We start from the raw sequence: 12,217 nt of genomic DNA, 5'->3' as shown, positions 1-12,217 counted from the left end.
GGTGCAAAGGCAGCTTCCAACGTCCCAGACTTTAGGGAGGCAGCACAGGCAGAAGGTTCTAGTGGGGGTGCCTGCAGGGCTAGAACGTAGTAGTCAAGAGCAGCCTTCGCCACCCTGGCACCCTCCAGATGGGCTGGACTACAACTCCCATCACCCCCAGCCATAAGAACATAAGAAGAGGCATGTTGGATCACACTGAAGACTAGCCTGGCATTCTGTTCCCACAGCGGCCAACCCGCTGCCTGTGGGAAGCCCACAAGTAGGACACGAGTGCAGTACCAAAAAATAAAAAGTTCATATTTTTGGACTTGGAATGAGTGTTTGAGCTAATTTCCCCATCTGAGTCATAGGGTTCATAGAATCATAGGGTTGGAAGGGGCCTACAAGACCATCGAGTCCAACCCCCTGCTCAGTGCAGGAAGCCTGATTCCCAGGCGGTCTCCCATCCAAGTACTAACCAGGGCTGACCCTGCTTAGCTTCCGAGACCAGTCGAGATCAGGGTCATCCAGCCCTTATAGATAGTTCCCATTTAGTAAGGGCACCGAGCAAAGTTCCACATAAGGTGCACCGTACCTCAGGCTAAAGGTCCTCTTAAGACCTGCTTTGGCATGACACGCATGCACACGTGAGTTCAAGCATGCGTGTGTGAAAGAGGAGGGGCAGTAACAATGGTATCTGAACAGTGCCTGGGGAGTTAGGACAGAGCGGGCTTGGTGGTTTGTCCTGGAGCAGCCCACAGCAGTTCCTGGCAGGTCTGGAGATGGAGCCTACCACAAAAGCCATCTATTTACTGAAGGCATACTGCTAAAATAATAATGGTTAATAAAAATGCCGCACCTGTTGACATAGGAAGGTGCCTTATACCGAGACAGAGCCCCTGCTTTGGATGCAAAAGGTCTCCGATCCTTGGCATCTCCAGGCAGGGCTGAAAAAAATCCCACGCCAAACCCTGGACAGCCGTTGCTAGTCAGCGTTGCCAATACTGGGCCAGCTGGACCAACGGTCTGAATCAGTATAAGGCAGCTTCCTGTGTTCCTCTTCAGGGATTTTCCCGGTCCTTCCTGGAGATGCGAGGGTTTGAGCCTCGGGCCTTCTGTGTTCAAGTGATTTTAAATTTGTTATGCATTGCTAGACTCCTTTTCGGGATGTCTTTGAAATTGTGTTCAGAAACGTTTTTTTTAAAAAAAAATGGTTGCCAAGGGTACGCGAAAGAAGACGGCTGGTGAACAGCAGAATCTTATACTTGTCTACAGAGAAGTCACTTTTGCCCGTATATGGTGGCTCTGCGGTCTAGTTAATTGGAAGGTCTACTGGAAGAAGATAATAAATGGTATTAGAGGCAATTAACAGCAACCACTGTACTCCTGGGTGATATTAAAGACCAGATCTCTAGAGGCTCAGTGGCGCTGGTGAGCTATATGTTAATAGCTGCAAGGATTATCCTAGCAAGTTTGACGAACATCATATTTACCATCCCATGCATGGTGGAAAAAGAAGATTTGGGCCTTTATGGTGATGAATAAAATAACAAGCTATAAGCTGTCAAGGGAGGGAAGAATGAATTCCATTCAGACATTCTGTTATAGCTGGAGGTCATTCATTAATTATTGGAATAGGCTTAGGCCAGAAGATTTAGCAACTTGAGATATTTTATATATGTGTTAAGATGAGGAGCTGTAATTGGTATTGTAGTTGGGGTGAATGATTGTACTTGAAAATCAAAATTTGTAAACTGCCCAGAGAGCTTTGGCTATTGGGAAGCATAGAAATTAATTAAATAAATAATTTTAACAATTATATAATAGAGAAGTAAGTCCCATCTAACTGAATGGGGCATGCTCCCAGGTAAATGGGTATAGTATTGCAGCCTAAATTAACCATCCTCTTGAGAGCTGGATTAAAATGGCAAACAATCTAGTACAGAGACCAGGAATGCTGTATATTATATATTATTAAAGGAAAATATGAGATGGTCAATTAGTTTTTGCAACCATTCCCACTTGTCTTAATATTAATTATCCTGAGCAGTGTGGAACTGCATGATATTTTATAAGAGTTTGTTGGCATGTTGTTTTTTAACCTATTTTACTGTGTGAAGTTTTTGTTATAGGGTTGCATATAAAATAATTAAATAATTATATTTCTTTGATCATCTGGTATCTGTATGTGTATCTAATTTTTTTAACTAAAAAAAGATTTAAAATTACAAGTAGAGATCTGTGTCAATGTGATCTTTGGAAGCGCATTACCTGCCTTCTGGGAAGGGAATGAGGGAGACAGCAGTGGGCAAAGGGAAAATCAGTTGGACTGCCTACTCTCCCAGGAAATGAGAGGAGAAGCAAGGCCTTTCAACTAGCCCTCCTGACAGTCTACTTAATTTTTTCCTCTTTCCTCTCCATCCATTTTTCCTAGTGTGTCGTGTCTTTTTAGACTGTTCGCCTGCGAGCAGGGATTGCTTTGTTTACTGACTGACTGTAAGATGCTCCAGTAGCCCCTTTTCACTGAGGCACAGGATAAAAATACTGCATATAAATAAATTAATAAATAGATAACCGATTAAATAATGATTTCATAATTAAATAAGCAACAACAGGTTGTGGGGGCAAAAACAGACATGCCTCTATCCCTCGCTTATCTGGCGATTGGCTTGAAAGTAAGAACAGCAGCCAGATGGGTTATTTTTCCAGTCTTTTGCTGGTAATGCTACGGTTGGTTACGTCAAGCAGAAAATGATGTGTGTGATGTGAAACAAACAACACCAAACCAAAAATTAAAAGGAGGCTTGGAGGAAATCTCCTCATAAAAGAACAGTCTTCTCCGCTTCCTAGGCTTGGCTGGCAGGCAGAACAGAATGAGAAAAATAAAGGGCACCGTGGACCTGGAGATGGTGTGAAATGAGGGAAATCTAGGATGATGGGACATATTGGCCCCTCCGTTTTCCTGCCAAAAAACTGAATAGCTCCCTGAGAAACTGGTACACGTGCTTCACTGAAGGACTTATGAGGAAATATAAAATAAGCAGGGAGAACGCAGCACCCTGTTCTTTGGCAAGACGTCCAACAGAGGAGAAGCTGCCTGCTGAGTTTTCTCAGTTAACCTTTCTTTTCTGGGATTAAAAAGGACCCATGTGACCCACGGCACTTGCCTGTTTCACTTGTAGCTCCTGCCACCTAGTGGTCACTCTCAGTAAAGCCAGGAAAACACAGCCATCCATGTACATGTACATGTACATGTATGTATATATATGAATGAATGAATGAATGAATGAATGAATTAATGAATGAATGAATGTTAGAATGAATGTTAGAAATGGTATCATGGTCAGCCAGTTGGTTTATTTCTACACTCCAGGTTTCCTTCACAGGGCCAGCTCCCGAGCGGCAGACATTTTGCAGAAGTCTCCCCGCCCAGAAGATCTGGGAGCGAGGACTGCTTCATGCACAATATTTCTGATGAAGTGGACAAGTGTCCATGAAAGCTTAGGCAAGAATAGTCTTTCGGGTGCCACAAGACACTGCGATTTCTTACATGGACATAGGACATTGTACGTGCACAATATTATGGGATGAATGCATGCAGGCCTCTTTTGCTGTGTGTACATCACAGGATGCCACAAGCGATAGTGAATGCCTATGATATTATTGCACACAGCAAAATGTATATTCAACACAAGTGTGGGTACGCACAGAGGGCATATGGAATTCCCTACACCAAGTGATGTTATGAAGGACATTTGTCTCGTGTGAAGACACCCTTTACCAGGAGGTGGTGATACAACCAACATCTCAGGATGGAAGTGGACAGATCCAGGCACTGAGGCTCTATGGCCCATGCAGATATAGGTGTGCATGTTCTATGCGCAGGATTCATCTTTGCTCTTCAGCCGATATGTCATGACTTCAACTCCAGTAGGTTGCACTACTGGTGATACCAATGTAAGCCACTGGTATTCCTGCACATGCTCAGTAAAGGGGTGAGATAGGGAGTGGCCACCATTTTAGGCAGTTACCAGAATTGCAGAGCAGAAGAAGCTTGTTTTCTCCGCCCTGTAAGACCCTGAACCTTAAGACAGGTCTGTTTTAAAATGTCCCTGTGTTGCTGGATCCTGATCCATTTTCGATAAGATTGCTGCAGAGCTGGAGGGAACTGAGCAGAGACTATTTTTTCTTCATCGGCCATCAGAAAAAATCAAGCTTCAGAGAGAAGTTTTATTTATATTTTTGTTGTGGATTCAAGCAAAAAGACAGAGCTTTGGGAGGGCTGCGCTCTGTTTTATTGGTTTAGTAATAAGTAAATGGTTATGCATGTAAAATTATTACATGTGCACTATTATTGTTTTAATTAAGATATTAAAATATATGTTAATTGTTCCTTTGCTGTGAGTCCCTTCAGAGACCCTGAAGAAAAGTGTTACGCCAGCATTTTCTTTTCTTCCCACCATCTCTGTCACCAAATTGCCCCATCTCTGTCACCAAATGTCTGCTCTCGCCCACCTTGTCACTCACCAGCCAGGCAGGCCTCGACCCATGGTGCTTTCCTGAGGGGGCAGTAGCGGTGCTTTTGAATGGAGGTGAAACTGAGTGCCAGCTCACCTCCCATTCAGAAGAGCTGGCAGCTGCCAGAGAAACCTGTTGGGGATGCCTGCCATGGTGGGCTTGGCTCCGCTCTGTGTTGGCCCCTGGTTATCTTCCTCACAGAGAGGAAGGCCAGGATCGCTTCTCGATCCTCCCAGAGTGCAGGACATGGAATAATGGGCTCAAGTTACAGGAAGCCAGATTCCGGTTGAATATCAGGAAAAACTTCCTGACTGTTAGAGCAATACGACAATGGAACCAATTACCTAGGGAGGTGGTGGGCTCTCCCACACTCGAGGCATTCAAGACGAGGCTGGACAGCCACCTGTCAGGGATGCTCTGACTTGGATTCCTGCATTGAGCAGGGGGTTGGACTCGATGGCCTTGTAGGCCCCTTCCAACCCTACTATTCTATGATTCTATGATTCTATCTATGATTCGATTACACAAGATTCAATGCCAACCTGACACTGATGTCACAATGGGCATTGCATTTGGAGTACGCTCAGATGGTGGAGGGCTGGAGTGGAGTGGAGTGGAGAGGTCAGAAACATTGCTGTCTGCCAGGGAAATTTGTCTGCACCACAGTGTCAGGAGGGCCTTGGAGCAGACAGGCCCTTCTGAGCTTCTGGTGCCCTGGCAGCTGCCCAACCACGCTGACCCCTGGCGCTGGCCTTGACATTCCTTTTTCACAGATTTGGCAACCAGAAGTCCACAAAGAGAAATAGCTGAAGTGTTTACTATCTAAAATGGCTGTTTTACAAGAAAGGGAAATACATATGTATGTGTGTGTGTATCTATATCTATATACAAACGTAGGAAGGAACTCTGCGTCCATAGTGCTGCTGACGCCGCAATGTATACTTACAGGGGTCTGAAAACAGCAGAAGAGCTGGGTGAGGAATGGATGGTTCCTCGCCAGGGTCAGGATCCGCTTCTCAGTCAGGATGCATTCCACATCGTCATCTTGGAGGATCACGTCTTTCTTCAGCACTTTGATGGCATAGAGATATCCTGTCTCCTTTGTTTTCACCAGCATCACCTGCACGTGCCAGGGGACAGGATTTTTTTTGGGGGGGGGAGGTGAAATGGGGTGAGGACATGTTAGAAGTTTATAAACTTATGCATGGAACGGAGAATTTTTTTTCTCATTGTGCTAGAACTTGGGGGTCATCCAATGAAATGGACTGACAGGAGATTTGGGACAGAAAAAAAGGAAGTGCTTCATCCACAAGGCTTCCTGAACGGGTCTTTGATGGGACTGAAGCAGAGCTGTGGGCCACAAATTGTATCAAGAACCATGAGAGTCAGCGTGGTGTAATGGTTAGAGCACTGGACTGGGACTCGGGAGACCCGGGTTCTAGTCTCCACTCGACCATGAAGCTTGCTGGGAGACTTTGGGCCAGTCCCTGACTCTCAGCCTAACCTACCTCACAGGGTTGTTGCGAGGATAAAAGAGGAGGACCACGTAAGCTGCCTTGGGTTTCTCACAAGAGGAAAAAGGGCAGGATATAAATGTAATTAATAATAATATGCAGGGCAAAGCACGGGCTCTACCGCTAAGCTAGCTAGAGAGGCGGACTGCCCAGCTCAGGGATGGGCCACCCATGTTCGACTGCAACTCCCATCAGCCCTCCCCAGTGGTAAGGGATGATGGGAGTTGCCATGCAGCAACATCTGAAGGGCCACAAGGGCTCACCCCTGGCCTGACCCCTGGCCAAATCCCACCAGGACGTTCTCCCACACAGCCCTTGCTGGAATGAAGGGGAGCTGCTCATTCACTTGGATGGGGTGTGCCCAGAACTTCCCAGTGGGCTGCACCCCATGGTCATTACTGAGAGGAGGGTGCATGTAGATTTTCCATCCCAGGCAACAAAACATCTTGGCCCAACTCCACAAGCTGGTGACGCCATCCCTCAATGGAACCCCACCGGTCTTTGCTTGTCCCGCACCGTGCCGTCGCTGGCTGGATGCCAAAGTAGCTTCAAATGTCCCCAGGAACCCTCACCTTTCCAAAACTACCCTTTCCCAGCACACGGATGAATATTAAATCCTCAATCTTGAGCCTGCTTGCCGAGACTTCAGCCACACTGTTGCCATCCTTCAGGCTGTCTTTTTTCTGGCGCCTCAGTGTTGACCTTGAGACCAGTTTCTGTGAAGGGGAAAGAGAAAGGCAGGTAAGTCAGTCATGAGTTGCTTCTGTCTGAAACACTGACATCCACAGATCTCCGGGGTTGGGGTGGAGGTGGTTCTTCAGTCACGAGGGCCAGAAACTTGCTCTGTCTTGGACTGAAAGCTGGCACAGGAATTTAGCATTGCCAGAGCTACTCAAGGCTTCATAGTTTAGAGCAGGGGTGATGAACCTTTTTCAGCTCTAGGGCAAAATTCCATTTTGGAGAAGCTTTCAGTGGCCGCATTCCAGTGGTGGTTGGGGCCACAGACAAACATTCTCAGGGCTGAAAAATTCACCACTACCCCAATTGCATTATTACCAAGGTACAGTAGGAAGCACGAGCAGCATGTCTACTCTCAAATAAGCAGGACAAGGGTCAGGAGGAAGCAGGCCTGAATCACTCAACACCATTTTCAAATAGCATTTCTACTAAGAAGTAAGCATGAGCATCATGTCTACTCAGAAATAAGCTGGGCAAGCCCCTGCATGACTACTCAGAAGTAAGCAGGACATGGCTCAGAAGGCAGCAGGAAAGAATCACTCAACATCTTCCTCCCCAGCCCCAACCAAAGGGAAAAACTCTTATCTCTGATCAGAAGCTGACCACAGATAAATGCTTTCCCCTGCCAAGCCCTGAGAGAGGGAGCCTTTTTCAGTGATAAGCAGTGGAAGGTGCTTATCTCCAATCAGCTGCTGATTGGAGATAAGAGCTTTTTCCCTCTCTGGCAGAGGGAGCAGAGCTAGTAGGAGAAGCTGCCAGGCTGGATGGCGAACCCCTGTGGGTTAGTAGTTCCCCAACCCTGGTTTAGAGGGTGAGGATGCTCTTTAGAAAGAGAGGGAGAGAGAGAGAAAATTAATGACTGAAGATCTGACCAGTGTGCTTCTCTGCATCACAGTACTGAGTTCTAACTCCTGCAGTGCACGGACAAATGATTTAGTTATACTCTTCACTGATGTGGAGAAAAGAAGGAAATAAAAGGAAAAAAAGACTTACCCCATTTGGAGAAATATTTCCTGGTTGTAGCCCCATACATGCCAATGTCTTGGCCAGTTCCGCTGCATTCACCCCACAGTTGGGTGCTACATTGGCTTCACATCGTATATGTACATTCATTTTACACACTGTAAAAACAGGCAGACAGAATCAAATCCCAGGTCAGAGGAATTCCCGGGACAGAATTTCTGTAAACTGCTTGATGGAGAACAAATTTGAACGCTACATTCATCACCTAAAGCCCTTCCCCTGCTTAAAGTTTTTAAGCACGTCATAGTATATTATGTCTGTGGCTAAACTGTTTTGATATTATGCATAATACTGTACTTCTAAGATTTTTAATCTCTGTAAACCACCCAGGGTGCTTTGGTGATTGGGAGGTATAGGAATGTAATAAATTAAATGAAATAAAATAAATACATGTCAATAGGGGGAACAAAACCTTTTGGTACATTTTCATTTCTCTGTCTCAGGAGCCAACACCTGCACAGGAGCAAAACGAGATTTCCCTCTCATCTGTCAATTATAGCATGGAAATTCATGGGGGAATACTAGGACATCCTTGCCCCACCCCTTCGGATTACAGAATCATATGGCATGAGGGTACCTTGGAGGTCGTCTAGACAACCCCATGCTCAAGGCAGGATCTGCCATCCAGGATGGAACTTGAGCATCCCTGACAGATGGCCATCCAGTGTCCCATAGAATCATAGGGTTGGAAGGGGCCTACAAGACCATCGAGTCCAACCCCCTGCTCAATGCAGGAAGCCTGATTCCCAGGCGGTCTCCCATCCAAATACTAACCAGGGCTGATCCTGCTTAGCTTCCGAGATTAGATGAGATCAGGCACAACCAGCCCTCTGAATACCTTGAGCAAAGGTGAGCATACCACCCCCCGAGGCAGTCTGTTCCATTATCATTGGGACGTTCTTCTAATGTGTTGCTGAAATCTGCTCCCTTGCCATTTTCACCCATTAGTTCTAGTCCTGTTCCTCTGGACCAACAGAGAACAAGTTTGCTCCGTCGTCTGCATGACAGACGACCATATTTTTAAAGACAGCTATCATGTCTCCCCTTAATCTTCTCAGGGCTCTTTCAATTGTTCCTCACAGGACTTGGTTTCTAGACCCTCATCATCTTGGATGCCCTCTTCTGAACATGCTCCAGTTCAATGACACTGCTAATCTACTTACGTACTTAGGGCACAATCCTATGGCCGCTGGTCAGTGGCTAGATGGCCATAGGATACATTGGTTCCAGGAATCGACCTTCCCCCCTTCCTGCACTGCCTTGCAGGCAGCACAGATCAGCCCCACACTGCATGCTCATAAGAGCAGCACAGAGCAGCAAAAGCGGGGCGTTTCTGTGGGCGGGGTGAGGGAACGCACCATTCTGACGCTTCCGATGCATCTGGCCTCCGCCCCCCCCCCCCGCTCCGCCTTCCCACGGCTACCCAGCCAAAATCGACTGTCTAGCCATGAATGCAGGGTGGCTGAAGCGCAGAGGAGAAGATCCCCTCTGCGCTGCTCCTGCCCTGCATCTGATAAGTGGTCGCCTCCGAGTTCAGAGGCGGCCACCTATCCCAACTGGATTGTGCCCTTACTCACTCACTTAGGGCGCAATCTTATGCATGTTTAGACAGTAAAAGTCCTACCATTCCCAGCATTTCCCAACCAGCCATGCTGGCTGGGGAATGCTGGGAGTTGAGGGACTTTTTTCTATCAAATTATGCATAGGGTTGCATTCTCACTTACTTACTCACTTGATGTATTTATACTCCTGCCCTCCCATGAATGCTTGCAGCATAAAAACATTACAGTATCAAAATTTTGTTGTTGTTTAAAGTACAATAAAGGATGGATGACCAGCAAATAAAGAGTAGCTTTTAATGTAGAATTTTATTATTTTAAACAGTTTTCATTATTGTACATCGCCCAGAGTGGCTGGGTGACCAGCCAGATGGGCGATTAATAAATTTAATAAATAAATAAATAAAAATAAAATAGCCTAACAGAGACAGATCATGGATCACTGCCCTCATATCTCATCAGCCCAGTAGGCCAACTGCCTGCCAGAATGAAAATGGCTTCAACCTGGGGCAGAACGCCACGAGAGAAGAAGCCATCCAAACCTCCCAAGGCAGGGAGTTTCACCACTGAGGTGCGACCACAGAAAAGACCCTCTCCTGTGCCCTGGCCAATTCAGCCTCAGCCACCATTGGGATGTGGAGAAGAGTCTCTCTGGTGGAACTTATAGAGTGGGCGGGATGATGCGGAAGGAGACGACCCTTCAGGGACCCTGGATCCAAGCCATTTAGGGCTTTAAAAATATAACAAATTAAACAAATTAAATAAATGAAGGTAATCAGCAGCACTTTGCATTGTGCCTGGAAATGGAACTCTGCATGGCGCCCCGCTGGGGGTGGAGAGGCAGGCAGGCAGGCAAACTGCTCTATAGTAGGTGAATGGGGCCACTAAGGCTCTCACTATAGGAAGTTTGCCCAGGAGCCCCCCAAACCCAGAGCTGGGCCTGGATGCCTTGTCGGAGTGCCTGCTCTTTGCCTTCACGTATGCACTGCTTGTATATTTGTAAGGAAACAGCAACCAAAGATTGCAACAACAGTTTAAGTCCCCAGTGCTCTTGCATCCAAGGAAAACGAAATGCAGGTTGTGCTGGCCCTGAAACTTTCTGCTGCTGGGGGAAGCAGGGAGTGCCAGGGCAGAACTAGACACCTTGGGGGCCCACTCTCAATCCCCAGAGCCACCAGCCCCCCTTTCTTCTTCCTCCTCTTTCTTGTGGTCACTGCCCGTTCATCGGAACAGGCAAGCAAGGACCACGGTGAGGAAACATAGCATCTTCCATTCGCCTTGCGCTCTCTCACTGGGTGGTGTCATGCTTAAAGTGGCCATATATCCTAATTTATGCAAGACAGTCCTCTGTTTGAAGCTGTCCCATCCAAGTCTGCTTTATCGTTTATGTATTTATATAATCCTTTTACAGACTACTTAGCCATCTCTAAAGAACACACCTCGAAGCAGTTGAGAACATATCAATTAAAATACAAAATGTCTACTCTTAAAACATTTGAAATCAGAAAATACAAAACATCTCAGATAAAAACATTTTTTTTAAAATACACCACATCCTCAATCAAAATATTTAAAATCACAGAACTAACATTCCACCACCTGGGCAGCACTATCAGTCAGGGAAGGCCTAGGTGAAAAGTCTGGCCTTTAAGGTTGAAGGTGTACAAAATTATGCATCGTGTGGAGAAAGTGGATAGGGAGACATTTTTCTCCCTCTCTCATAATACTAGAACCCATGGTTTGCATGACCTGGTTTGCATGACCATTTTCAGCCACAGCGGCTTAAATAAGCCACTGTGGTTTGTGGCATGTGCTGGGCTCCCATGGGGGTCCGTTCCATAACCGAACCCTCACTTGTAGGTTGTTGTGTCATCCTAACCTGGCAAGGGTGGATTGTTGGTGTGTTTTAGGGTTGTGGGTGGTTTGTTAACCCTGCCAACAACCCACCTTTGCCCAGTTCAGATGACACGACAACCTACAAGCAGGGGTTGGGTTACAGAACGGTGCCCAGCACGACGCAAACCGCAGTGGCTTATTTAAGCCGCCGTGGCCAAAAATGATTGTGCAAACCCACCAATTATTTTGCTTTCCAGCTTACTTTTGCACTGCAGGCCTTGTCGCATGATGCCCCAAAGCAAGGAACCGCAGTGGTCGCAGAACGTGGGCACTTTGTAATTGTGGATTCTGAACTTGTGTGGGATGTTGATTCCAAACCTCTGCTCAGAAATCTGAGGAGAAAGCAGCAACAGAAGAAAGGCCAGTTATTTGTGGAGGCAGAAATCGATTAAAACACATGCAGAGTATTTCCCTGCCTTTTTTTAAATAAAGCATTAATGGCTTTAAGAGGACCAGAACTCCCACTGATTTTCATAAAGAATGCCAGATTATTTTAAAAACTTCATTCTATATTAATCCTTTATTATTTCTTCATTTGCAGTCTTTTTAGTAAAGATCTTAACTACAAACCTATTAGCTACAGCAGTTAACTGTAATAGTAGATCACTATGTATTGTCCCAGCCGTGGGCGTTGAACTCTTAGGTTAGAAGTGCCAAGATAGTGATAAATCAGACTCAAAGGTTTATTTACAAGGAGTACTTTATTGGGTAACTTACAGCACACAGGCGTACCCAATGGTTGGATCAGACAGCTTCTCTGAACCACGAGCCACTGGGTACAATGGGTCTTATACTCTACAGGTTAGCAATAAGCAGCGTTTCAGCAGCACGTGCCCTAGGGTTCATTCCCAAAAGAGGCTAGAAGTGTTTGATTCTCAAGCGCAGCCACCTGTACACAGACTTCGCTTCCCAGGAACATCAGAGATAAGACATTCTCCTCATTAGTAAGGAATGCGCTGAGAAGGCTATTATCGGCCCTTGACTCATCTG

General features: G+C 46.2%; 1 protein-coding gene across 2 annotated transcripts in view; it reads right to left on the bottom strand.

The window, feature by feature from the left end:
- PRKCH (protein kinase C eta) overlaps window positions 1-12,217 on the bottom strand; it is a 156,490-nt gene that overhangs the window by 77,152 nt on the left and 67,121 nt on the right. For both annotated transcript variants that reach the window (XR_014788084.1, XM_084836590.1), the window contains exons 6-9: window positions 11,430-11,559; window positions 7,743-7,870; window positions 6,584-6,727; window positions 5,444-5,617 (exon numbers count right to left, since the gene is read on the bottom strand). Coding sequence is in view for 1 of the 2 variants with exons in the window: in XM_084836590.1 (XP_084692716.1) it covers window positions 5,444-5,617; window positions 6,584-6,727; window positions 7,743-7,870; window positions 11,430-11,559 (576 nt within the window). In the remaining variant the exon portion in view is untranslated. The remainder of the gene's footprint in view (window positions 1-5,443; window positions 5,618-6,583; window positions 6,728-7,742; window positions 7,871-11,429; window positions 11,560-12,217) is intronic.

The sequence above is a fragment of the Heloderma suspectum genome, chromosome 1, assembly GCF_057233095.1.
Source record: "Heloderma suspectum isolate Gila_16-S chromosome 1, 16-S_ref, whole genome shotgun sequence".
Lineage (NCBI taxonomy): Eukaryota > Metazoa > Chordata > Lepidosauria > Squamata > Helodermatidae > Heloderma > Heloderma suspectum.
This window is presented reverse-complemented; position numbering and strand designations above follow the sequence as displayed.